Source organism: Lissotriton helveticus, chromosome 12 (genome assembly GCF_964261635.1).
Source record: "Lissotriton helveticus chromosome 12, aLisHel1.1, whole genome shotgun sequence".
In the NCBI taxonomy this organism is placed as follows: Eukaryota; Metazoa; Chordata; class Amphibia; order Caudata; family Salamandridae; genus Lissotriton; species Lissotriton helveticus.
The window spans coordinates 914,428,636-914,456,111 of record NC_136073.1 but is presented as its reverse complement, the minus strand read 5'-3'; the positions used below and the strand labels follow the sequence as shown (position 1 = coordinate 914,456,111).

The 27,476-nt window shown below is 42.1% G+C and overlaps 1 protein-coding gene across 1 annotated transcript in view; it reads left to right on the top strand.

The window, feature by feature from the left end:
- Window positions 1-24,555, top strand: part of LOC144798228 (olfactory receptor 2B6-like) — a 36,652-nt gene extending 12,097 nt beyond the window's left edge. The window contains exons 3-4 of the mRNA XM_078668976.1: window positions 21,380-21,503; window positions 24,455-24,555. Of these exons, the coding sequence (XP_078525102.1) occupies window positions 21,380-21,503; window positions 24,455-24,555 (225 nt within the window). The remainder of the gene's footprint in view (window positions 1-21,379; window positions 21,504-24,454) is intronic.
- The last annotated feature ends 2,921 nt before the right edge of the window (window positions 24,556-27,476 follow it).

Sequence of the window (27,476 nt, the reverse complement as noted above, 5' to 3'; positions counted from 1 at the left end):
CATAAGATTTTATCTCAAAACAATTTTATAGCACTCTAACACTCTAAAGAACTGGACAATGTTCTGCTGATTGAAGAACAATGTATAGATCAGCTAATGACTAACTGGTGGGACCCTTGTCTCCTACATCTACAGCGGGCCACCAGAGATACTTCTGGGTTATTCCCAAGCGAGGTTTTGTTTATGTGTCTATATGTGTTTTTATAAAAAGTAGTGAATGCAAAGGTATGTAAGGTATGCATGAGAGAATGTATGGTGGTAGGATGAGATAAATTGTTAGGTGTGTTTTGCTTCAACTGCACTTTATGAAATTTACAGAATCTTTTTTGAAAGTCTGTTATTTATGATAATGTCTTTATGTGACAAAACAAATTGTATTTATGTATAAACAGCTAAAGTGAAAAAACCAAAAAAAAGAAAAAAAGAAAAATAAAATAATGGTTTGGAAGTAACTAAAAGTCTTTTTTCTGTTTATAGCATCCTCTGTTATAAAAATGCTTTGAGATAAAATCTTATGATAAAGCAATATGGGTCCTATTAGAGGTACTTTCTGTGTTTAGTTTATTCTTTTCTCCCCCCTCTGGACCTAAAAATATATTGGGAGAACTCATCTTTCTGTAAGAATGCTGCACCTTAGCCTGGTATCGGCTCCCTTCTCTCTCAGTCCCCGAGTCTCTGCTAAAGTTGTCAAGATGCCCTCGCTTCTCGCCCTGAACCTCTCTGCTCCATACTCACGCCTCACTCTTTGCAACCACACACTCCACACCAAGAAACAAAATTAAAAAGAAGGGTTTTAATTTATTTCATGCCCCCTCATAAAAACATACAAAAGTACATGGACTCGTTTGGAAACCATTAGCAGACCTTGACATAAACACTGAGTCATTGTCGTTCAACAGGCTAAGGATTGCGCACTTTCCTACACAGGGCGTGTCCCTGCCACCATTGACCAGGTAACTCTCCAGGTCATTATCGTACAAAATAAATAAAAAGGGGCAAAAACACAGCCCTGAATAACTTCCCATTCTTCTTCCCCTGGATTTGGAGCCTTGACTGTTCCTTCCAATTGTACCCTGGCCAAAGGATTCAAATGCCTTTACCTGAGGAATAGGCGGTTCCATCCCTATCCTTACCAGAGTTCACCAGAGTTTGGAATGGTTTTTGCAGTCAGAAGTACTGGTCCAATGCTTCAATCCTTATTCTTCCCAAGTATATCTGCTGATTAAAAGATACAAGTTTAGGGCCTGCTCCACAGTACCCGCGCGTTTGCTAAAGCACTATTGCGCATCTGTTGAAACCTTACTCTCCTCCTCCCAATTTTACAGATGTGTTAATAAAAAGCTCCTTGCAACCTTCACCAATGAATCTAAAGTTGATAAAGGAAGACACCACTTAGATTTTTCCGTTTACCCTTATTTTAAAATGGACACAATCATCAAATTCCGCCTCAAACCCGGATGGCCATGCTCAGCAACGGCCTTCAGTTGCTCATAGCTTGACATTAATCATATCAGTTGACATGCCATCAGGGCTGGTGGACTCACAGCCTGTACACACCATTACTAATTGATGGGAAGTGCTCAGCTGTCAGGGTCCTGTGTTATAATGACCATGTTAGAAGTTATCCGTGTATAAATACTTTCAAAGTGGTCATCTCAGAAATGAGCTGTGATGTTAGCCTGAGTGACAGGCAGTAGTCTCTTTCAAGTAAGATAAGTTACCACCTTCCAAAAGGTGGTGGTGGCTTTATTTCAGAAAGCTGCCAATTGTGAGACCCAGACATTCTCTGAATACAGAGTGCTGATTTGTAATTACGTCTGCATCGCTGTACTTATGTGTCTCTGCAAGACTTGGCAAGCGCCACCTGCAAGTTTTTATTTTTCTATATTGGTCCTGGAACCCTGGGCTGTCATTTCCTCATTGTTAGCAAATCCCAGACAGAGATAGAAATAGCCTCAAGATCACTTTATACTCAGTCCCTATGGTAAAGTGCATCATAAATTCCTTATGATTCTGATCAATAAGGCCTGCTGTGAGGTGCTCATTCTTAAAGTCACACTAACACATCATAGGGCTATGGGTCCTGGGTGCCTATGTGTCAGATGGGTCTTCCCTAAGGTTCAATAATAACTTAACACTTATGGGCTGATTAGGAGTCTGCTGATCCATGGACCGCCAGACTCATGGGGGCACAGCGGTGGTGGCCTCCCGACCTCCCTATTACGAGTCAGGCTGTTGGACTGCCATAGCCCCATCACAGTAGCCAGGGAACCGCCATTCCCTGGTGGTGTTATGGCAATCCCGAGGCATCCATATGCTTGGCAGGACCACCGTGGTCTCGCAAAGCATATTAGGAGTTTCCTCTCCGCCAAGGTTTTCATGGTGGAGAAATCACCATGAAAACTAGGGGGCTCTGTGGATACACAGTGGGATACAACATGTGCTCTCCCTGTGTGCGTGAACACCAGTTCCTGCACAGCACAGACTTTTCTGTCCATGCCTTGAAGGAACTGTTTTGGGGATCCTATTGTGGTGCCCATTTTTAGAGGTGCTACCCTGGGAATGCCTCAAAAAAGCCAGACTGATGCCTTCGATGGTGCAGCGGTACGAGGGACCCGGCGCCATATCGCCTAAGTCATAATTGTGCCCTCAGAAGATAATGATCACTGGCACAGGTAGAAGTAATATCAAAATTTAAATCAGTAAATAAAATAACATCTATGTAGGGGGAAGTAAAGGGGAACCTGGAATAAGCTAAACATTGTATGAAACAATCATATCGCTTGGTGCCTAATTATGAGTCTGGTGGTCCGAGGACTAGCAGACTCATGGTGGCGCAGTGGTGGAGGTCCACCCACAACCGCACCAGTGGTCTGGCCACCCTATTGCAAGTTGGGTGGTTGGACCGTAATTTGACCGCTGGAGGAGGCAGGTGGTGCTGCTGCCATGCCTAGTACAAGTTTCAGGATCACCAGCGTTTTCATGGAGGTCTTTCCTCCATGAAAATGCTGGTGGTGCTGAAACGAAGGGTGCCTTACAGGGCCTCCTGTGCCCCCTCAGCCTGGGGATGCATGCAGGGTGGCACAACATATGCCCCCCTGTGTGCATGAACCCCAGTTCCCGCATGGCATTGACATTACAGTCCATGCTGGGCAGGAACCTGTGTGGCGTGTTCATTGTGGCGCCTTTTTCAAAGGTATTGCCTCCTTTGAGGGAGACATCGCACATGAAATGCCACGCCGCCTGCCTGCCTGCCTGCGAGACCGCAAAATTGCTTGTAATCTGGCTGGCGGGCAGCAGCAACTCTTGCTGGTCTGGGGGCGGGGCGTTGGCAGGTCACCCACCCTCCACATTTCCAAAAGTTGTAATCAGGCCTAAATGCTACCCTATACTGGCTGTGATCAAAGTATGGTGAATCCTTATTAAATGATTTAACCATTCTGCAGACCTTATCAGAAGGCAAGCAACAGGTGGACATTAAAATCCTCATCCTTATCCGTGTTTGATAGGAGGGTCCCCAATGTTTTCCCAGTTTTGTGGTAGCATCATCCCGGCATAAGCCTAATAAATGATTGCTGTGTGAAAGGAAGTTTGTGGCTTCCAGAGGATTCCAGAACTTTCTATCAACAAAATGTGAGAAAAATGTGTTTTTTAGTGAAGATTTAGGGTGTGCGAGGGATTGTGGGTAACACATCTTGGTGAAAGGCACACATCTCCCACCACGCTGGACTTACCAGGATGACTAGTTTTTTGGATTTCCTTGGTTCCAGCTGACCTAGGGCCCAAAATCCACAGCTACGGGTTTTGTAAAAAAAAGGTCTGCTTTCAGTAGAAAAATGTGAATTTGTATTTTGGCCCGTTTTCTGTCATGGCCACTAGGTCTCTGCACAAAAGTGAACTCCCATTTTTATTGGAAGTCCTGTGGGAGCATAGAATAGTAGAACATTTGTTTTCAACAATCTGATTTTGGCACATGTGTGTCTTCCAAATGTAAGCCAGTGTGTAAAAAAGAAGAAATTTTAAAAAATACCCTCTAAATCATGCGCTAGTAGGGGTGCCAACAAATTCAAAGATGTACAAATTACCTGTGCTCCTACACTGCATATCCTGTGCCCATTTCAGAAATACATAGGTTTTCTTGATACCCATGTTTCACTTTACATATTTCATTATACAAATTGGTCTATACTTGGTACACAATGAAAAACTATTGTACTGTGCAGCTCACTTTTCGGCTCTGGGTACCTCAGTTCTTGGAGAACCTACAAACACTACATATCTCTGCAACCAGAAGGGTCTAGCAGACGTAATGGTCTATTGTTTTTGTGACTCGACATCATGACAAAGAGTTACAGATGAAAGCGTTGTCACAAATGGCCATTTCTTCCTGCTCATTTTCAATATTTCAATTGTCAGTTTCTTTGGGAAAACATTGAGTGATCTACACAATATGAACCCTCACTGAATTTTGAATAGGTATCACAATAGTTTACGCCACAAACTGGAAGTGGTTTGCAAGCACAAAAAGTAGGAAACAAAGGCTACTTCTTTGACAAATGCCTAAACTGTGGTAAAAAATGATTCGTTTTAAATTCAGCTCTGCATGTTCCTAAAAGCTGGGAAGATGTTGACTTTACCACAGCAAATCGTTTGTTAATTCCATGGGTAGGGAAAAACAGACACTTTTATCCTGAGCACTTTTTTCCCCAAAAAATATAACTTAAGCTATATTTTGGCTATTGTCCTGTCTAGGGGAATTCACAAAGCCCGGGTACCTTTAGAATCCCCAGGATGATGGAAATACAAGTATGCAAATTTGGCATGGATACGTTTTGTGAGAAAAAGCTTTGGAGCCCTAAGTGCCAACTATCACAGATAGCCAAAAAAGGGCTCAGCACTGAAGGGATTGTGGGAGCTGTGTGTCCATCAGCTCAGTGATTAACAAAAAAAGAGACCCTGCAGATCCCATGGAATGTTCACACCAGTTTACAGTACTTTAAGGAGATATAGCCTATATTCAGTATGTCACCAGAGAGACATACTGTGGAGGTGTGTTCTTTCCAAGAAGACGCTGTACACATGAAAGTCAGTTGAACCTTGGTTTATTCAGGATAAGGCATTTAACAAGACCCCATCCAGCAGCAAGCTGAAGGCAACTGCCAAACATTCAAACACTGCTAGGCAGCACTCATTCTAGACAATTAATATTCTTAGAAACTACTGCTGACAGGGATGCCAGACAGAGATACTAAGAATACCACATCACCTCTCCCCTTCACAAATCAACAACTTAAAAGAAAAACAAGTTGCTAGGAGAAACGCATTGTATATTGAAACATATGAAGTAACAACAAAAGAATAGAAAAATCAAGTGAGACAATCTTGTAAACTCAGAGGAACCCGCTTCACACGATGAGGTTTGGATATTCTTTCGCCAGAATCAGTCTCTGGGACCACTTCACCTGTAGAAGGTACAACAGTTCCATCAAATGATGTGACAGGGTGAAATCTCGCAACCCTGCTTAGGTTCCAAATTTTGTGATCACTTGTTTAAACACTTTTATAACCTTAAAAGGCTTACTAAAATTGGAAACACTTTCCGTTTTCCTAGGAGACCTAATCCTGACCCAATATCCAAGACCAACAACCGTACTCTTCACAGCTTTCCTCTCATCATACCAAACCTTCCGTTTATTCATTAGTACCTTCTACCTTTCTCTCCAACCATCCGTGCTTCCCACATTAACACACACCAAGGACCTTTTGTCACACACCCACAATGGGACAGTTGCAGTACTTGCAATCCTGCCTTTAAACAAATGAAAAGGAGCTACACCAGTGGATGAATGATGAGTGAACCTATACTCCCTGATCTTTTTTTTAATGAAACTTCCCAATTTTCACCACAAGATCTTGCATGTTGCATAGACTCCTTCAGGACCTTGATAAATCTTTCTACAACACCATTTCTTTGCGGGTGGTACAAAGAAGACCTTTTATGTTTAATTCCTCTCAAAGACAGAAATTCTTGCATCATTTTCAAAGTAAATTGTATGCCGTTGTCTGACAAAAGCGTTTGTGGAAATCCCTCACTTTCAAAAATCTCATCTAAAAATTCACTCACACCAACTGTCTCAACTTAGTTAACTACTTTTACCACAGGCCACCGAGAAAACAGATCCATGCAGAAAATGACACACCTGTCTTGAGAACTAAACCTCACAGGCCCAAAGATATCTATTGAGATGTCTGACCAAGGACTAACCACCTGCTCCCAAACAATCATGGGTTGAGTTCTGCATTTAAGTAATTTATCGCAATTTGCACATTCTACACAATCCCGAACAATCCTTTCCACCAGTATGCTTCTCTAATTCTTTCCTTGGTTTTAGCAATGCCCATATGAGATGCATGAGCGTTATTGACTAGTTTACTTATCAGTGAAGAAGGAGGAACAAGTTTACTCCCACATAAAAGAACTTCATCAACTAAAGCCCATTCTTCTTTCATATTCCAAAAACCTTTTAGATTCTCACTACAATCTTTTTTTCACACCAACCATCTTTTGCCATAATGATAACCATCTGCAAAACATCATCACCCACAAGACATTGCTTCCACTCGCTCTCAGATATTATCCCTAATAACCAAACTGAAATAATTAACTTCTTCTTCAAAACACTCACCACCAAGCCATTCAGAATCATCAACATCATCATTGCTAACAGAACCAAGTCTTGAAAGACAATCAGCGATAAGATTATTTGCACCTGGTAACTAGGACACATTAAACACAAATTCCTGAAGAGCTACTACCCACTTGCGAATCTAATGAGAATCAAAGTCAATGCCTTTCTTAGTAAAAACTTCTTTCAGAGGTTTGTGGTCAGATAAAACCTTGAACTCCTTACCCCACAAAAAACGTTCTTAATTTTTGAATGGCCCAAAACACACCAAGAGCCTCTTCCTCCACAACAGAATAATGACATTCAGCACCCCTTAAAGGCCTGGAGATAAATAAGATTGTTCTTTCGTCACCATCAACCCTCTGTAATAAAACAGCTCCTAACCCAGTTGAACTTGCATCAGTCATGAGGTAGGAAACTTTAGTAAGATCAAAGCTACTGAGAGACGGGGCATTGGTGAGATCCTTTTTTATGCCAATAAATTCCTCCTCACAATTTTGTGACCAGACAAACTCACAACCCTTCTTCAAAAGGCACCTCAAAGATTCCGTTTTTGCAGCAAAATTCTGAATGAATTTGTGGTAAAATTCTGCCATCCCCAAAAATGTTACCAACTCCTCTTTGGTTGATGGTGAACGTAAATCAAGAATGGAATTGACTAAGGCACTTTTTGGTCTAATACCTCTTGCTGAGACACATGACCAGGCTATTCTATTTCTGAAACATTAAATTTACACTTTTCAGCACGAAGTGTAAGACCAGCATCCTGTAGAAGACTTAGCACAGACCTCAACCTCATATCATGTTGACCAAGATCAGCCCCAAAAATGAGCACGTCATCTTGATACACCTTAACTCCTTCGAGACCTCCCAGTATGCCCTCCATGACTCTCTGAAAGACAGAGGCTGTGGAAACTAGTCCGAAAGGCATTCTTAAGTATTTGAAGGTACCAAAGGGAGTTACGAAGGTAGTGAGGTCTTGCGAAGAAGAGTGGAGTTTAACCTGGTGGTAAGCCGAGGTTAGGTCCAACGAAGAGAAATATCTCACTCCTTCAAGAGAGCACAACATTTCAGTGATATTTGGCAAAGGGTAGTGATCAACAATCACTGCCTTATTGAGTTCCCTCAAGTCAACACAAAGCTGGGCCTCTCCATTGACCTTTCAAGCCATCACCACTGGAGAAACCCATTCAGTAGCCTCAACTTCTTGAATAATACCTTTCTTTAAAAGCTTATCTAACTCACACTTCATACTATCTCTCACTAGAAGAGGCACATTTCTTACGTTTGCAACTTTTGGCAGAATGTTTTTCTTCAGTAAAATACGATGTACATATGTTATTAAACATCCTAGCTCACTTCTAAAAAAAAAAATTGCCAAAATGTGGAAGTGAGTTCTTTCCAAGAAGACGCTGTACACATGAAAGGCAGTTGAATGGTGATTTATTCAGGATAAGGCATTTAACAAGACCCCATCCAGCAACAAGCTGAAGTCAACTGCCAAGCATTCAAACATCGCTAGGCAGCACTCATTCTAGACAATTAACATTCTTAGAACCTACTGCTGACAGGGATGCCAAACAGAGATACAAAGAACACCACACATACTCTGTCTTTAAAACCTGGCTGAGGGGTTGTCCCCCGTGTCCGCCAGTCACTCACAGTTCCTACGCCCATGATGCTTCTGTGTTACATCAGCAAGTGGCAGTAATGCCACCGCTGGTGGTACCTACTGCAAGTGTTGCGGGTCCGAAGTACATCAATGGTTAATGGCAGTCTGCCAGAAACATGTGGTTATATATGTATTGGTGTGAAATGAGTATGGTGTACAGAGTTGGTGGTGATTTTATAGCAAGGCACAGAGGCTGACATTGTGCACAAATAATTTTAAATCCACTCATACTAGCAGAAGTGACAGATACAAGACCTCACTGAGGGTGACTTCACACAGTAAATATATGAGGTATATCTCAGTGCAGCTTGGATATCTCCCGCCAATATTCCTTCATGGTTGATATATTATTCTTTGTTCAGTTCTGGGTCCAGCATCTGCACAATAAGATTCACCTTTTCCTGTTTAGCATGTGTTTACCTTGTCCTGTTGGTGCAACTATATACAAATATCACAGTTTCTTGTTTTTTAGCTCTCTGCCACTGTTTGTTTTCCCGGTTTTTCTTTTCTGTTGTTGGATATCATTCTCCTTGTTTGATTTTACTTTGGATCCTTAATACAGAGATACATGTTTGTTTATTCTAAGTATTGTTGCATTCACAATTATCCAGCCTTAATTGAGAGCCAGAGGGCCAGCTGGGTGTGTGATCAGAGAGAGGGTCTAAGGTCTCCTGGGGAGAAGAGAAACATTACCTCTGAGTATTAATTAAAACCTAGTTTGAGATCCTAGAGTCTCTGGTGTCGATGGCATTAGCCAATATATAGTACCATCCTCTCTCCGCTCCCCATGTGTGCGCTGCAGCAGAGCAGGAGCCATTCTCTGAAGTGAGTGGGAGATTTTCTGAGAACTTCTCAGTCTGGTCTGTATTCTGGTCTACCATCTTCTGTCACTTTGTTCTCTCAAATTATCTGTTTATTGTTTAGTGTTAAGCTGTCACTTGTCACATTTCACCTCTATCATATCCTCCAAGAGGTGCCCACTTATAGACTTCCGATGATGTTTACAGCAGATCTTTCAATTTTGGGGAGTCCACATGCATTGTTGGGAGTCACTGTGGTCATGTCAATCAATCAGACACTTGTAAAACGTGCAACTCACCCGTTAGGGTCTCAAGGCGCTGAGGAGTCATTGGTGGACCCAGGGCATGTATGCAGTTCCATCACACCAAATACTACACACACCTTAGCCCTGACCTCTCCAATCAAGACACATGCCTTTATTACCTTGCACATGATCTTGGTCCTCTTGCTACACCTTCCCTGCTTTCTCAAACTTCTGACTTTTGTCCTCTTAATCTGGCTTACCCTTTCACCCCTTCCTCTCTGCTGCTCATCTCCTCCCTTACTCTATCTATCCCTTTACTGATCAGGTTTAAAGCTTACCTTCATAGATCTTTCCTTACCTTCATAGATCTTTCCTTACATTCATATATATTTCCTTACCTTCATAGATCTTTCCTTACCTTCATATATCTTTCCTTACCTTCATAGATCGTTCCTTACCTTCATATATCTTTCCTTACCTTCATAGATCTTTCCCTACCTTCATAGATCTTTCCTTACCTTCATAGATCTTTCCTTTCCTTCCTTACCTTCATAGATCTTTCCTTACCTTCACAGATCTTTCCTTACCTTCATAGATCTTTCCTTATCTTCATAGATCTTTCCTTACCTTCATATATCTTTCCTTACCTTCATAGATCTTTCCTTAGCTTCATAGATCTTTCCTTACCTTCATAGATCTTTCCTTACCTTCATAGATCTATCCTTACCTTCATAGATCTGCCCTTTCTCATCCTCCCGCTCTTTCCTTTTTTTCACACTACTCTTCCAACACTACATCCATGAGGTATTGGCAGTGTGTACTGCTGCAACCCTGATGTGGTGGTGGTGTGGGCCGTTGCACCCTTTATGTGAGGGGGTGTGTTGTGCGGCACCCTTATTTGAGGGAGCTAGTGTGGGTTCTGCACCTTTAATGTGATGGTATGGGGTGCTGCTGCACCCTTGATGTGATTGCAGTGTGGGCTGCTGCATACTTGCTGTGATGGTGGTGTGTGCTGCTGCACCCTTATTTAACGATGGTGGTGTTGGTTCTGCACCTTTAATGTGATGGTGCGAGATGCTGCTGCACCCTTGATGTGATGGTGGTGTGTGCTGCTGCACCCTTATTCAGAGATGGTGGTGAGCTGTTGCACCCTTGATGTGATGGTGGTGTGGGGTGCTGAACCCCCGATGTGATGGTGATGTTTGTTACTGTGAAAAACCTGATGGCTTTAAAACAATGTTTGACTCTCAGGACCTGGGAGAAAAGTTAAAGTGATAAGTATTTTGTTTTTCAAAAACAAACTCCTGTTTTCTGAGTGGCTGCATGAAACATGACATCTGCTCAGCCAACTTTCAATGTCTGTGGTTCTCTAGAGGAAGAGTGTACAGTCTACCACACTCTTAACACTACTTTACACTCTAAATAATGCCCTCTTTTCTTACAAATACCAACAATCCCTCCTCTGAGACCTCCTAGTAATAAGTAGGATGTAATCCTAATGTTTCCTACAAACACATCTAAAAGCATTGTTTTAAATGCAGTTTTTGTTTATGGAACATTTTGTGTGATACCTACACTTGAGCATATGATGTTAGATTTGTTTAATGAAACGCAAGATCATAATAATTTTGTGGAACCAATATTCTCATTAAACAGTACGTTTTCTTACTTTGGGTAATCTTTCTAACACAAATGTAAGTGACATGGTACTCACTTATTTTTTCATCTGGTATCTCTTTAATGTTTGTTGGATTTGGGTAATTACCATATTCCTGACAACTTGGTCCTCTCACAGAGGTTATATGAATATGAACCTAAGTATAATCTGAATCACAATCAGAACATATAAAAAGTTATTAGGTTTGGTTGTGTCCCCTATATAAACATAAGGATTGGATATTGGGTCAGTCAGGATGGAAGGAACCAGGCACTATAAACATGTGTGTGCGTGTGTGTGTGTGTGTGTGTGTCTGCATCTGTGTGCACACACACTAGGCAGGGTAGTAGCCATTTTTATATAAAATCCTGGTGCTTCTATCCATTGCCTTATTAGGGAAAGAATAAGTGCTGGTACCCAAAGTTTGGCTCTGAAGCCTGAGGCCGGCGCTTTCAAATGTCAGGGGTATGAATACCAAGACTGCGCTGTCTTGCGTCCACCTGATGCCTCTTTCATTCACCACCAGACACTTTCAGCCCCTCTATCTCACTCTTTCAGGTTTGTTTTCATCCCTGCTTCCTCCTTCTGACACTGTATTTCTGTTTCTCTCTTTTTCTTTCTTTCCCCTTTAGTATTTCCCTATTTGCTCTAGATCAATGTCTGGAGGAAAAATAAGTGCCTGTCTCCAAGAATGAAATATATGCTACAGAAGAAAAGTAGTGTCCAGTAAGGAGTGCTTGTGGACCCACCTGCACCCACCTGCTCAGATTAAGCACTGTCTGTAGGGCATCATCTCACCTGCAAACTCTGCCTCTCAGCACATGCTGCAGGAAGCCCAGACCAGGGACTCCTGGTGGTAGCCACTGCTCTGTGTTTTCATGCTGCGCTGTCTGCGGTGCATGGACAGTATTACCACAACAGAGCACTGCACAAAATATGGCTGTACTTCTCCCAGACGTGCCAGTGTACAACTGTGCAAAGGTAGTGGCATATGCCCAGGTGTATGCTCCATAAGTACTTGTAAGCCAGCTAGTGCCACAGCATGATATGAGATATATATAGCATGTGAAACCACAATAAAGCACTCACTGTAAAATATGAGCAGGATCCAAGGTTGAAAAATGAAATGATGCACAGTGAATGTCACCTACAAAATACACTCACATCTCGGTTTTCAAATTGAACTCAAAAATTAAATATCTCAAACAAAGAAATATACATTTACAATGGCATTTAAGCAGTGTTTAAATGTATTTCCTTACCCTTCCTAAAACCCTTGTGCCTGTGACATTCCACCATTAAGAGGCCCACTGTTTCTTTTCCATTTATACATTTTATGAAGGTGAGTATGTTGTGCCTTACGTCTCTGTGGGTTAAAAAAATGTCATCTGTGGTCTCCTTTAACCAGGACAACAACAAACGTGCCACTAATGTTCTACATATCAATCAATCAACCAATTAATCAATCAATCAACCAATCAATCAATCAATCAATCAACCAATCAATCAATCACTCAATCAGTCAATCAATCAATATTTGTATAGCGTGACTTATCACCCCAGGGGGCATCCAGGCGCTGAGGTTTGGGGAGCTTATGCGAACAGCCAGGTCTTGAGTTCCTCTCTGAAGTCAGAGAGTGGAGGGGAGGGTCGGAATTGCAGTGGGAGGTCATTCCAGGACTTGGCGGCTAGGTAGGGGAAGGATTGAGCTCAACTGTAGCTCCACCGGAAGTGGCGGGACATATGCAAGGGCGAGGGAGGTGCATTGGATTTGTCTGGTCAGCTGGTGGAAGGTCAGGGGGTGGTTGATATAGGAGGGTCTGGCATTAGGAAGGGACTTGTAGGCAGTGGTGAGCACCTTGAACTGGCATCCCTTCTGGAGGGGAGCCAGTGGAGGCCAGTGGAGGCTTCTGAGGTGAGGGGTGAACCTGGTCCATTTGGGCAGATTGAGGATGAGTTTGGCTGCCGTGTTCTGTATGATCTGTCGTCGCTTGAGGTGATGGGTGGAGGTTCTAGATTTGAGTGCAATTCCATAGTCCAGTCAGCTGATGATGAGGGCTTGAGTCTCTGTTTTTCTGTTGCTGATAGGGATCCACCTGCACGTCTTCCACAACATGTGAAAGGTGTGGAAGCAGGAAGACGCACATGCATTGATCTGTTGTTTCATAGAAATATCACTGTCCAGGATGGTGCAGACGTTGCAGGTGTGGTTGATAGGGGTGGGAGAGGGCCCGCGTGCAGTGGGCACCATGTGTCATCCCAGCAGGAGGTGTTTCTTCCAAAGATGAGCCGTTCCATCACATCTGTGTACAGCTTCATGCAGCTGTATCTCCTCCAGTCCGCGGCATTGGTTGTGACATTTTGAAAGTTGACTCTGGTGGTTGCCGTGTTTTCCATGCGAGAGAGCATGAGTTGGGTGTCATCGGTGTATGAGATGATGTTGAATCCGTAGGTGCAGACGATGTCAGCCATTGTAGGCATTGAAGAGGGTGGGGCAAGGGGAAGATCCTTGGGGGACTCCACAGATGATTCTCTCGAGTTTGGAGGTGAAGGGTGGTAGGTGGACTTTCTGTGATGTGGTAGAGTCTGGTTCTGAGGTTGTGGTGGGAGATGGTAAAAGCTCAATCCCTGGTATCCAGATCGATAGTAACACAGATCTATCAAATTAAAAAGGACTGATTTACAGGATGTTGTTCTTCAGAGGGACAGCTGTTTCTGCAACTAGTTCCAGGGTCCTGTCTTTGAACACCTAGAACTACTTATCTACCTTATAAAGATTTCTATCACAAATCCAGTGCTTAGCAGTTCTCCATGGCAATATCATCCCCACGTGTATTCACCTCTGTTCCGACAGGGTACAGACTATCCGGGACTGTCATCACTATTCAGAATCTTCACCTGTGTGACATACTCCATTTCAAGGTGACCTGCTCCAAATGCTTGAAACTCAGGCATTGGAGTGAACTCCTTCAGCAGAAGGTTCATGGTGACTGTCATCCTATTATGATAATTTCTGTATGGCCAGTGCTGGAGAAAGTGAATCAAGTGTAAAGGTACCCATAGTCTTCTGACCCTAGTCTCTGGCATCCCAGCCTGAAGATGCTGGGATGGCTCCATTGTGTGAAAGTGCACAAAGTACCTGCTCTTGCAAGAGCCCGCCATCTTGACCTAGTCGACATCAGCCCTTCCTGATGAGACGAAGGGGAATCGACTGTGGTTTAAATTTAATCACTGATTGAATGTGGAAAGAAAATATCAATGCTTGATGAAACCAAAAGATGGGCATGTTTAATGTTTATTCCACACAGAAAGCTCACCATTGTGGTGGGAAGCACAGGTATTATGCAAAATATGCTTGGTCAGGAGTCTGCATGAAAACTGTAAGTGAAGTTGTCCTTTATCCATGAAAGGTAGGTAAGGCATCACCACACTTTATTGTTCATGCATATTGTAAAGCCACATAATGAACAATGGAAGCACAGTGCACGTGGTCATTCACACATCCAGTTGTGCAGTTTAGTGACACCCACTTTTTACCTCCAATAAGCCTCCATCTATGGTGTAACTGAGGCCACTGTATCCCCTGAGGCGCAGGGGCACCTCCAAGCCTTGCGGCGTTCCCTTAACCATTCAGGAGGGCCACATTTGAACCTAAGGCAAATGAATATTGGTGAGATATGGCAGACCTAGGGGCCCCTCGTCACATTCTCCATGAGGGTCCAATCATTTCACAGAACACCCAGTGCTTAATTTGAGCCGGTGTCTGCTAGTGAGGGCCACCAGCACTCATTTTCGGGGAAATCAAACAAAGTGTGAAGACGGAGTAAGAGAAAGACAGAAAACTGACACAAAGAGGGAAAGCAGAAGCCTTTAAGAGTGAAATAAAGGATCAGGGAGCTTCTGATAGTGGATTAGAGAGGGCTGAGGTGAATTTAAGAACAGTTTCTCACAAAACCTAATAGAGATTGATGGTGATGATGATGACGGTGATGGTGATGATGATGGTTATGATGATGATGATGATGATGGTGATTATTGATGCAAGCCTAAGTGGTTTGCATAATGTGTTAACTCAAATGTGTGGTGAACAAGAGCATACAGTAGGTTTTGCATCCAGAACTCAACTGTGTGAACAGAATCCTCAAGACCTCATTTATGAGGTCACTTACTGCACTTTTGCGCCACCACTTGTTTGACGTTCCGGTGGTGCAACGTGCCACAGCATATTTTCAAGGCCATGTAAAGCCACTTTACATGGATTTTCATGGCCTTGTAAATATGTGCCCCTTTCACGCAGAGCACTGAGTGAGAGGGGCGTTCCATGGGTGTTGCCGTGGGCGCTAGGGAGATGCAACGAGGAGTAATGTTTTTCTATGTGGCTGCTTTCCTGCTCCTTTGTTTCAACGCAGGGCAGCGCAGCAAGATTCCTTGTGTCCCTGCTCTGTGCCAACACCTCATAAATGAGGCCCTTGGTTACATAGAAAGAATTCCTTACATGTTGCTGGGTATATAGGAGGTTTTTTATGAGACAGGGTTTTTTGTAATCCTAATCGATCACAAGCCCCAGAGTGTATATTGAATGCATGCACACTTAAAGATCCCACACCAAGAATCCCTCGATTATGTGCTAAAATACTTTAATATCATTTCAAAGTGCAACATTTACTTGAAGTAAAGAACATCACATGTATTAATTGTCATTATCCCGCCTACCAAGTGCTCCAGAATATGACACTGATATAGAATAGGAAGAAGAGGGCCCAATAGTTGCTGCAGATGCATGTCTTTTAGGAAGTTTTAAAGAAGACGAGTGGGTCTCTAAACTGAGAAAAGATGAGCTTCTTTCCATTGTATTCAATTTTCTGATTAATGGCTGAACCAAAGAGAGAGACATTTCCCTCTAAATATCCAACCATTAGTTGAACTTTGTGATGAACTGCCTTTAGAGAATGACAACATAGTAATATGTGGAGATAAATTAATTCCCTTTACAAGTCTAAGGTCATTTAATATTGAATTAGATAATGAGGGGCATTTAGGTAAACAACTACCCCTAGGGGGAGGGTCTGCAGTGCATGTAGGTCAAACAATTGAAGACTGCATCCATTCCTCTAGTAGTGACAAAAGCATGAGTTATAGATTTTGAAGGCCATTCCAGATGTTACCTGAAAAGTACACATTTGCTGTCTTTCTAGCAGACTATCATAGTAAATAGTGTAAGGTGAGTTCATGGCTGATCCTAATAATAAGCATGTCATATGGGATTGCTTGTGCCTGAGCCAGTGTCCAAATATTCTAAAGCTGTTTATCAAACAGTGTCAAGAATTCAAGTGGCTGTTGTTTTGATCCCACACATGGGTCAAGAACTGCAGTATCAACTGGTCACCAAAAAGATGTTGTTCTTTTTTTGAGATACACAGGAGAAAGACAACTGAAGAACACCTTTATTGTGCCACAAACCTACAACTCTCCAAAAGGCGACTGAAGCAGAGCTCCTGGCCCAGTAGGAAATCAACATTCTACCTTGAACCCTAATGATTTAATAGCAGAACAGCATTACAACAACAAAATACATATAATTTTTAAAGTAATATGCATAAGTCTTACGAGGAGAATGCATATTATATGAATGACATGTGGGCATTCCTTTGCATTAAAATAGTTTCAAAATATTCTATTACACATAAAAGGCAGGCAAGATACCACTTCATGATATTGTTTATATAGTTTCATGATTCATGGTACAAACATTGGTACCACAATACTTTGGACTTTCAGAAGATTATGAGCTGCACACTGTGGGAAATCTTGCACATCCCACATATAATCACACACGATCTGTCGGTGTGTCCACTGCGGGATCTGAGTTGCCCGCTCCTACCTCTAGTGCCATTTTGATTGCCCTTCCTGTGGTGTCATGTTGGTTCACTCACACTGGACAGGGAGGAGAGCCAGGTAAGTACCAATCCCCAACTGCAAGAAGACTGCCCCGCATGTCTTGGCTTGCACACCATCACCTACATATGCTCCTCATTGTGTGCTGACAACAAAAACCCAGAAGCAATTCTTGTCTCACAGAATGTCTACATGCTCCTCACAATATATCACCTTGTCAATGTTATCATATTCACCAGTGGTGTCACCCTACCTTAGGTATACAAATAGGAAATGGTGTGCATCAAAATTCTATAAAGTTACAAAAACATTCCATGAACTAATATAAAATGTCTCTTTCAGAGAACAAAAATTGGTTTACAGCTCATTGTCATGATGTTTGTAAGCACCTTGCATAATAGTCTTGAGGAAACTGGGTGGTGACTTGTTCAAGTAAAAACTGTTTTTCATGTGGGACATTTTCTGTTTCAAATTGCCTCCTGAGAAAATGCTGTAATGTGATATCTTGAGAAATTTTGGAATTTTTGCAATTTAACCACAACATTTAATTTGAACCAGTCCTAGTGGAAATCTCCACATACTGCAACATTCAGCTTTGGATGAGCTAAGAAAAGCACTTATTGACGAGGCCTGGAATGGCTTGGCCCTGACAAGCTGTTAGGGTAACTTAAAACTCTTTCTGTTTCCAACAGACAGGTTGGCCATAGTCAGAGGTATAGGTAATTCTAGGATATATTAACCCCTTCGGCGCTGATGACAAAGCCAGCTCGTCATCAACGTTACCTGCGCTGCGCGGATGACGAGCTGGCTTTGTCACGATCAAGCCATTTTTGAAATTCCCGCGCACAGCGGGAAAACGCGGTAGCGCGGTAGGGGTTAAAGAACCGCTGGCACCACTAGGTAAACATATGACCAGCAGGGACAGTGTAGCTCAGAACTCAAAATCTGAAATTTGGGCTGGGTCGAAGGGTCAGTTACAGCCAAAAAAAGGCCTTCAATGTGGCTTAATTAACACCTACTCTGCCAGCATGAAATAGAAATCTTTGAACTGTTGGGGAAAAAGTATTAGATGTGCTACTTATTTGTATTTTTTATTTTTCTAGAGCGAACATGACCCTTGTGGGTATCAGAGCACTTTACAAAATTAAACCAAGCAGTTCCATGATGACAATAATATCAAATTCAGGAGATGAAAAACAGATGTTGCCACTAAAGAGGGGTATACTTTAAAATGTTCCTAGTCAAGAAAACAGCAGTGTCAGGCTGTATCGAGAAAAGGGAGGGAAATGTCAGGCCTGATCAATCGAAAACACTAAAGTAGCAGGTGAGAAGTAGTCATGCGTGTTATTGAAGAATCATAATCTTAGGATCTAGGGCCAGGTGTAGGAGCCTAAATACCGGTCTGTAACGGCCGATTTCGGCCATTACCGACCGGTATTAAGGATTTGGCATGTAGGGGGCATCTCATTTACAGAATCCATAAATTTACCGATTCTGTAAATATACAGAATCGGTAAAATACCGAATTGGTAAATTTACCGATTCTGTAAATGAGATGTAGGTAAGAGTCGGTATTTTACCACCCAATCCTATTGGGTGGTAAAATACCAAATACAGGTGTGCATGCACACCTGTGCAATGTGACACACAGACATGCCCTTAGATCATGTATGTGTGCCACATGTTACACGTGCCTGTATTTGGGGTGCTAGAGGGTGTCAAAGTGACACCCCCTGCACCCTTGCAGGATTCGGTATTTACCGAATCGGTAAATACCAATTCGGTATTGCCCATTGATTCCTATGGGCTTCAAGGCCCATAGGAATCAATGGGCAATACCGAATCGGTATTTACCGATTCGGTAAATACCGAATATTACCGATTCGGTAATTCAAAAATAAAATTCACCTACATCTCCCTCCTTCAAATTTACCGATTCATAAATACCGAATCTGTAAAATTCGGTATTTATGAGTCGGTAAATTGAAGTTACCTACATCTAGCCCTTAGTGAAGAAAGCTATTCATAAAGAGTACTTTAGCTTTTTTTCTTGAAGGATGTAGTTGAGGGATTCAATCTGACTTCAGGAGGCAAGGTGTTCCAAATTCTCTGGGGAATCCCAGCGAAAGATCGGTGTAAGTGTTCTTCTTGTGGAATCTCTGAGGTTTCAGAAGTAAGGTGTTGGAGCTTCTAGATGATCTGTAGCCAGAAAGGTTAAAGTTTGAGCTACTGAGCGGAGGACTTTATTTGAAATGCAGGCAATTCTTAGCTGGATTGTTGCTTCGTAAGGGAGCCAGATGAGGGATTTCAGATCGGGGTGATGTGGTAGCTTCTTTTTGAGCCAGTGATGAGCCGTGCAGCAGAGTTGAGTAAGGCCCTTAGAGGAGCCAGTTTTGATCTAGACAGTCCAGAGAAGGTTACACTTCCATAGTCGAACCTGGGAATCCCAGGAACGTGCACAGTATGCTTGAGGTCACTGGGGGAAGGAAGGGTTTTAATTTTCTTTAAATTTTCATTTGGTGACTCACTCCTTTAGTGGAGGCTCAGATGTCAATGACTTGTGGAATGCAGTTGAGGTCTGTTAGATGTATCATCTATTCTTCAATGACAGGTGAAGGGTTGGGTGGGCAATTAGGAGGAATTTGGTTTTTTGCATATTAAGTTTCAGGGGATTTGAAGTTAGCCAATTTTTCTGAAGGGTTGTGTTGGGAGAACTCATGTCTTCTGGGGTGCAGAGACATGACTCACTGACACTGGAGGTCCTGGCATAGTGGCAATGTCTCCCTGAGGCTTTACAGTTCTTTACTACCCCCTCCTCTTATAATGGCGCAGCAGGTTGGTGGGTATTAGTAACACCAAGGTCTTGAACTTGCACTGCCGGAAGTTCCCTAGGCTGAGACTCTGGGACTTATTATTTCATCCTCTGTCTTGGTGTTGTTGAGTGGGGTTGTCCGTGATTGTCCACCAGACCTAGGTGAGCCTTTGATTGACCCATTTTAGAGCTAGTATTTGCACGATTCCTGTCGCAAGTCAACTCCAGAGAAGTTGGTGAGGCGTGCATTAGGACCGATCCCTGGTAAAGTCCCTCACAATAAATGTGTTAGTGGCAGGTAGCTCTGGAGCTCCATATGAAAGTTCAGAGTCCTACCGTCTGCAATCTCAATGTGTTAGATATCATTTTTGGGCCACTAGAATTGATACAGTATTGAATAATCTTGCGGTAGGTGTGTCTGATCATTATTCAGTTCTACTTTCCTTCAAGCATGCCCATGAGAGTGTGCAGAAGGGTAGACTACCGCCGAACAGACAAAAGAATTACCCTGGTCTAACTGTCCATCCTGGATTCTGCCCTTAGATTGAGTACAACCAATCCTTTGGGTAATCTAGTTTCAACAGCAGATGGTTATAAGATACACACCCAGGGCTTGAGTCAGCATTAAATGGAGTGCTTCCCCTTAAGGAATATAATACTAAGAAAGCTACAATCACCACCCGGGGTGCACCCATCTTTTTAGGGAAGGCAAAGTGGGTTGCAAAGAATTGGATACAATCTGGTAGCTGGGATATACAATTGCTGCCTGGTTGTTATTAAAATAAGCCTTAATTGAATATACAAAGCGTACTGCCCCAGCAGAGGCTGCATTTTACATCAACACAATCTTGATAGCTGACAATACCACATGAGAGATCTTTCTAGTAATATGGTCATCCCCTCTCCATGGAGCACTACTGCATTAAGTTTCAGGAATTGGAAGACAAATGATCCAATTTTTTAGGACAAATTATCTGCATCCCTCTTCACCTTCCATAGCGAACATACCCTTTTCTGAGCCTTCTCTGGCAGCCCAGCCTCCTCTGCCTCTTGAGGATTCCTGTGCAGAGTTCCAGGCCACTGAGGTTTTGCTGAGGCCAGTCTACTGAACTGTGATCCCTGTTTGCCCTTTGAAGAAGCATGTACACCAACTCCTGTCCATATTCTTAGATCAAATTCAGACCCTGGATTCCATTCAGACTCTGCTCAACGGCTGCACAGTGTGGAGACTGCTATGCTGTCTGTGGTTGATGATTTACAATGGCTGATAGATGGGGCAAAACCGATGAGACTTGTGCTGTCGGACCGGTCCTCAGCTTTCAACACAGTGGGGCATATCCACAAGAAACTGGCAGGGAGAGGTGTTACACCAAATTTAGTAACACTGTGCTTCATCAGTTTCAAAATGCAGGGATGCGCCTTATTTGCAAACAACGGTGCATTCCTGCATTTCCGCTGGTGCTGGCGCTAAAGAAGCTATCTAGAACCAGTGCAGGCACCATTGCACCATGTTGCAAGGGTGCCTGCGCTGCAGGGGTGATTGTTTATGCGCAGGAAGGGACACCAATAAACAATCTTTACAGATGATTTGCTGTTTCTATATGTGCTGCAGATTGCACCACATATGGAAAGAGCAACATACGAGGAGAAAGAAAAACATTTCTCTTCGTATCACCTGCTTAAGACCAGGGGACATATGTACAAGAAACTGGCAAAGCGCAGTGTTCGCAAAATTGGTAATGCAGCGCTCCTTCAGTTTCAAACAGCAGGATTAGGCCATATTTACAAAAATATAGCATATCCCTGCATTTCCCTTATTGCTGGCTCTAAAGAATCTGCCTATCACCAGTGCTGGCATCGTTGCGCCATGTTGCCAGGGGTGAGTAAGTAAGTAATCTTTATTGTTTAAGTTATTTAAAACCGTAACAATGTCATAGTACAAATATGATATTCCTATAAAATGATTAAAAAGTATTTTGAAAGACAAGAACAAACATGTTAATTATATAGTCCAACAGGCCGGAAGCGGTATCCTTCTCATTATGCCAGTTTAAAGTATGTTCATAATTCTGCGACGTCATATTGTTATCGATTTATGGTTTTTGCACGTAGTGACATATAAAACTTTTTTAATGTTTCTTATAAAATTGCCATAAAATTCTAAACATTATTGTTTTGGAAGTGCCACATAGTTTTTCTCATAAAACAATAGGAATGTCATTATTTTACAAGTCAGCTGAGGGTCTGCAGTGCCAAGTCCTCTAATGATTGCAGATCTACAAGTTCGAATTCCTCTGTCATTAAAAGCCTTTTTTAGTAGTACAATGCGTTTCGTTTTTAGGCTGGGGCAGACACATATTAGATGGATAATGTCTTGCCAGGCTTCACCACATAAGCCACAGGATTTGACGCTGGTATACTTCCACGATGATTGTTCGTTCAGGCTTGGTAATACCCCAAATCTAGTTGCCATTAGCTTGCGTTTCAAGTGGGGCGAGTATGTTGCGCCAAGGTATTCCACCGGTCGGAGTGAAGTATAGGATTGTAGAACCATTCAGCCGTGGGATCTTTTTGCTAAGGTACCTTTATCTTCCAATAATGATTGTAATTTTGACGCCTTATTTGTTAAGCTACGGAAAATTGGGAATGAAGCTTCCCCCATAGATCCCTCGTCTCGGTGTCATTTAAAGCCGTTTTCAAGAATTTGCCGTAGCTTGAGTTTGGATCTTCCTGGGCTTGCCACAAAGCGTCATTTAGTATATTAGATCGATTCTGCCCCAATTTATACCAGGCTTTGATCACAGCATATTTTCTCTCAATTTCCTGCTTCATAAGGCAGAATTCCATTCGGACCTGTGCCGGAGCTGCTGACTGTGGTAGACTGAAGACTTTTTTGTAGGCCTTTATTTGGAAAGAGTCTAAGATTTTTCCATCTTTACCATTTAACACTATGCTTGCATAGGTTATTGCAGGTAGTAGCTTCGCGGCCATCACCGAAATTAGTGGCGTGAATGAAGCACCATATAGCTTCTTAGCGATAGCACAAAAGCATAAATAATTCCATTTCCTTTTTTTCAAGATATTGTTTCTGAAATTGAAAATTCAGACTTTTGTCTATGTATACCCCCAAGTACTTATAGGTATTTACTATTCCGAGGTGCGTCTCTCCCATTTTGAATTGATACGGATAGCGTGTGCAGTTTGTGAATGACAGTTTTGTTTTGTTATTGTTAATCTTCAGTGCGTTGGTATTAGCAAACATCAGGAATTCGTTAAGTGCTCTTTGTAGGCCTACTCGGGTCAGGCTAAACAAAACAATGTCATCTGCGTACAAGAAATGTGTTATGGGCAATGTTCCCAAACGCGGCGGGTGTGTATTTGCTTGATCCAGTCGAGGTGAGAGGTCGGCCATAAAAAGGTTGAATAAATGGGGGGCTAATACACAGCCTTGTTTTAATCCAATCTCAGTTTGTATCTTTTTGGATAGTTTAGTACCATTCGCCATTTTTACACTGACCCACGTGTGCGTGTACAGTTGTATAATGGGACATAATACTGTTTCCGGGAGACCCAGGTTATGTAATTTGGTCCATAATAGCCCGCGATTCACTCGATCAAATGTGGATTTGAAGTCTATTAAACACACTTGTAGTGGTCTCCGCGGGCGTTTGCATTTATCGGCTAATGTGGCAAGGGCTAAAATATTTATTGTAGTGCCACATCCTTTGCAGAATCCGGTTTGGTTTAATGGAATCAGGCCGTTTGTATTTGACCGTTCTACCAGGTCCTCCAGGATTAATGAGGCAAAATATTTCGCCTCCACGTCCATAAGTGCAATTAACCGATAATTTGCCGGATCTGCCCTGTCACCCCCCTTGAAGTTCGGATTAATGATTGACCCCTTCCAGCTTTTGGTAAGGGCATTTGTTAAACTGATTTCATTGTAGAGACCTAATAGTGATGTTGCCCAATAGTCGGGATCTGCCCTGAATATGGCCCGAGGGATGCCATTTGGGCCTGGGGCCCCATCATTGCAACCCTTTTTTATTAATCTGGCAATATCTTCTAGTGTGTAGCATTGACTTTCCTGGGCTATGATGGTACCGGGATCTAGAGATCCAGGATGATTCTTCCCTATGAGGACTGGGATTGGAGTCTCGGTGTTAACAGTAATTGATGATGTGTGATCTTCAAATATTTTGTTTAGATGGACTCCCCATGCATTCTCTGATACCGAGGCGTTGTTGATCACTTTTTTTGATCTTATTGTGCCATTTACAAGTTCCCAAAAGAGCCTGTTGTTTGCTTGTTTGGCACTAAAAAGTAATTTCGTCCAGAGGGTCTCCGGTTGTACTTTATGATCCTTCCAGATTTGAATTTTATACAGACTCTTGCCCATCTTTATATCCCGCCATGTATGCTTTGGGATTTTCTGATTATTATTTGTCCCCACCATCTTTCTCAGCTCTTTTCTTAGCAAGTAGGCCTTCCTAGACATGATTATATCGGACTTGAACCTGCTAGTCTGTGCATAAATAATTTTAGGTGCCTGAAGCAATAGTATTTTCGAGAAAATGGGCCAGCTCTCTACTGAGTTTTTGCCGGATGTATTCTTAGCTTCAAATATTTATTTTGCTATTGCTGATAGTTCAGGTAGGGTTTCTGCTGACCATCTTATTCTTTTCAGGTTTGTTGCGCTCAACTAACCCATCTCAATGGGGACCAAACAATGTTTTTGATGGCCTGTTTCCAGTTCAAATACCTGATATGCATGATCACTTCGAGTAGAATATTTGATCTTATATTTTGTCACGCGCCCAAGTAAAGGAAGCGTTATAATTGTATAATCTAGAATTGACTGCCCGTGGACACCCTGATAGGTCCACCGCGAAGGAGTGTCATCTTTAGTTCTACCATTTAAGACTCACAAGCCTAAATGTTCTGGTGTCAGGACCAGCTTTTGCCCATTTAAGTCCTGTCTCTTTATTAATGAGGATGATTGTGGAGGAACAGACCATTGCTCGTTGTCCGCTATCATCTGGTCATCATCACCTGGTGTATGGATTAAATATGAATTGAAGTCGCCGGTTATTATTATCTCCCACTCTGGATTTTCAAATCTTATAGAAGTGACTAACAACATCAGTTTTTCGGATTGTGTCTTTTGTTCTCGCGTTTGGATGAATGTAGAGATTTATTAATATTACTGTTGTTTGATTTTTATGTCCCTGGACTATTTTAATTACTTGTTGGTCTGATGTCGTACTAGGTAGTTGTTCTGTATTTATATTTAGGGCAGTTGATATATAAGTTGCTAAGCCACCCTTCGGCCTACCATATTTGTGTGTTCTGGTTGCCTTTACTTGGTGGAGTGTATAGTTAGCTACATCCTTACACTCCATCATCCATGTTTATTGGAGGGCGATGATGTCATAATACTCCCAATATGCTGGGGCATTATCTTCCACTAGTTCCTTTTTAGCAGCAGCAATATTCCAAGAAAGAAATTTTACGGTACTATTAATGGTGCTTTTGCCCTTTGTGGCAAGTCATTCCGTATTCCGAACATTTAAGGCTGTGGCCATCCAATTTCATTTGTTACCATCTTGTTGTGTAGTAGGACTCTCCGTGACATCTTTAGTGAGGTTTATTTTTTCCCTTGCGTTTAGTAGTACTGAAAAAACTGGGACATTCCGTCGTTCTTTTTTTGGAATCTTTGGTTCAGTTAGTAGAGGTGAGGGATATCGTCTTGTCATTGTGATACCCCAACTTTCAAACTGTAGTCTGGCATTCATTATTAGCGCTACTATTTCTTCGTTTTTCCAGGTCGATAGTGTTTTTTCCATGCTACTGTTTTCTTCTTTCTCGATGAATTCAATTGATAGCAGTTCTGAAGTGGCCAAATGCTTTAAGGTAGGAATTTCAGCTATTAGTTTTAATAAGTTCCCTCTATTGAGGAGATATTGTTGCCCCTGAGAGATATAGTGGGGGGTCAATATGATCTGTTTATTCCAAATGTTTTCTTGATTGTTTCCCAAATGTTTGACTATTGGTGCTGTGTATTGAAGTACCTCTCTTTGACTGGGTCCATGTCTATCACCTGGCCGCTTGTTGATTTTAATTATACATTTTTCCTTGGGAACATCTTCTAACGGAGGTATTGTGTGCTCCCTCTCAGTGATGCCCTTTATTTTATTTGCACTGGGTTATTCCTATCATCAAATGATTGCTTCACTGGAGTAAGTTCTAATACATCTCTTTGATTACTTCCATGTCTGTCACCTATTTGTGTATTGATTTTAATTATCAATTTTTCCTTCAACACTTCTTCTTTTGGGAAGTTTCTTCGCTCCAGCTCTGTAATGCCCTTTCTTTCCACAGCGTTACTCCTACAATCCAATGATCGCTTCTCTTGAGTCTGTTCTGCTGACTCTCTTTGTTTCTTTCCTGGGAAATCCCCTGTTGATTTATTGATTCCGGTTGTGTAGTTTTCCTTCTTTTCCACCTCATATGGGGGATATCTTTGCTCCATCTCGGGGTTACCGTTGTTTGCACCGGATTATTCCTGCTAGTGGTTGGTCGCTTCGCGAGGGTTCGTTTCGATGCACATAGGTTTTGATTTTGACTTATCTGCATCATATTAAGTGATTCATCCGCTTGTATATTTTAACTTAATGATGTCAACTGGGTGTGATCTCCTTGTTGACGCTTTTCATCTGCTTTAGACCTTTGGTCTGTTTGTATACATGGCATTTCAGGACCTGTATTGATTTTTTTGGTTTCGAAAATATGGAACCATTTCCTACTGGTATTCATGTCTTGTATTGTGTTAGGGTTGTTCTTTCTGGATTTCCTTGCTCTTTTTCTCTGTCTCTTGGTTTGCCGGCATATCTCTATCTTGCCTTGACCATCTTGTAAGAGCTGCCCAGCATTTGCATGGGAGAAGTTTTTGTCTATGATCCTTATCCCATCGCTGCTCATCTTTGGTTGATCATTCCCAGAAGTACTGCTAGTATTATTGAGACTTTCGGTATTAGTAGAGATCATTGATGTTTCTGCCATGATCGGTGCATTTGAGTCACCAGTAATAGAACTTGGTAGGTTTTGTTTTGAGGTCTTACTTATACGATTTGGTTTTGTTTCCCCAGCATCAATGATCTTTTTCCTTTAGTTTAGAATACTTGTTAGAATCGCAGGAACGTTGCTTAGCTTATCAGTTATTGGGTCACATACACAATCTGTGTTTATTTCTCGCTCTTTCATGGTTAGGTCAGCTAGCGTTTCCAATTTCGTGTTGATTCCTACGATATATGAGGCAATTATATTCATAAGGTCAATCTGTGTATCTAACTTGTCAGACAGCATATTAAGCACTGTTATTGTGATTTCCAACACTTTTAATAGTGATGAATTTGCTGACTGCTGGAACCCTTCTTTAATTTCCAATGCGGGCGTACCTCCACTACTGTCTTCATTTCTGTCTTGTTCCACAACTTTATCCGCTGTTAATCTGTTATTCTGAGCAAGACTTGTTGTGTTGCCACTTTGATGCAACCGTACCATAAGATCTTGATCACCTTTTTTTGTATTGTGACTTATTAAGCTCTGAGATTGGATGGGCTGCTCCAGTGTACTTGATATTTCAATAATTGGATGCGTGGGCTCCGTCCTTTTTCTTATTGATTGTCTACTCTTTCTATTCTCTGGGA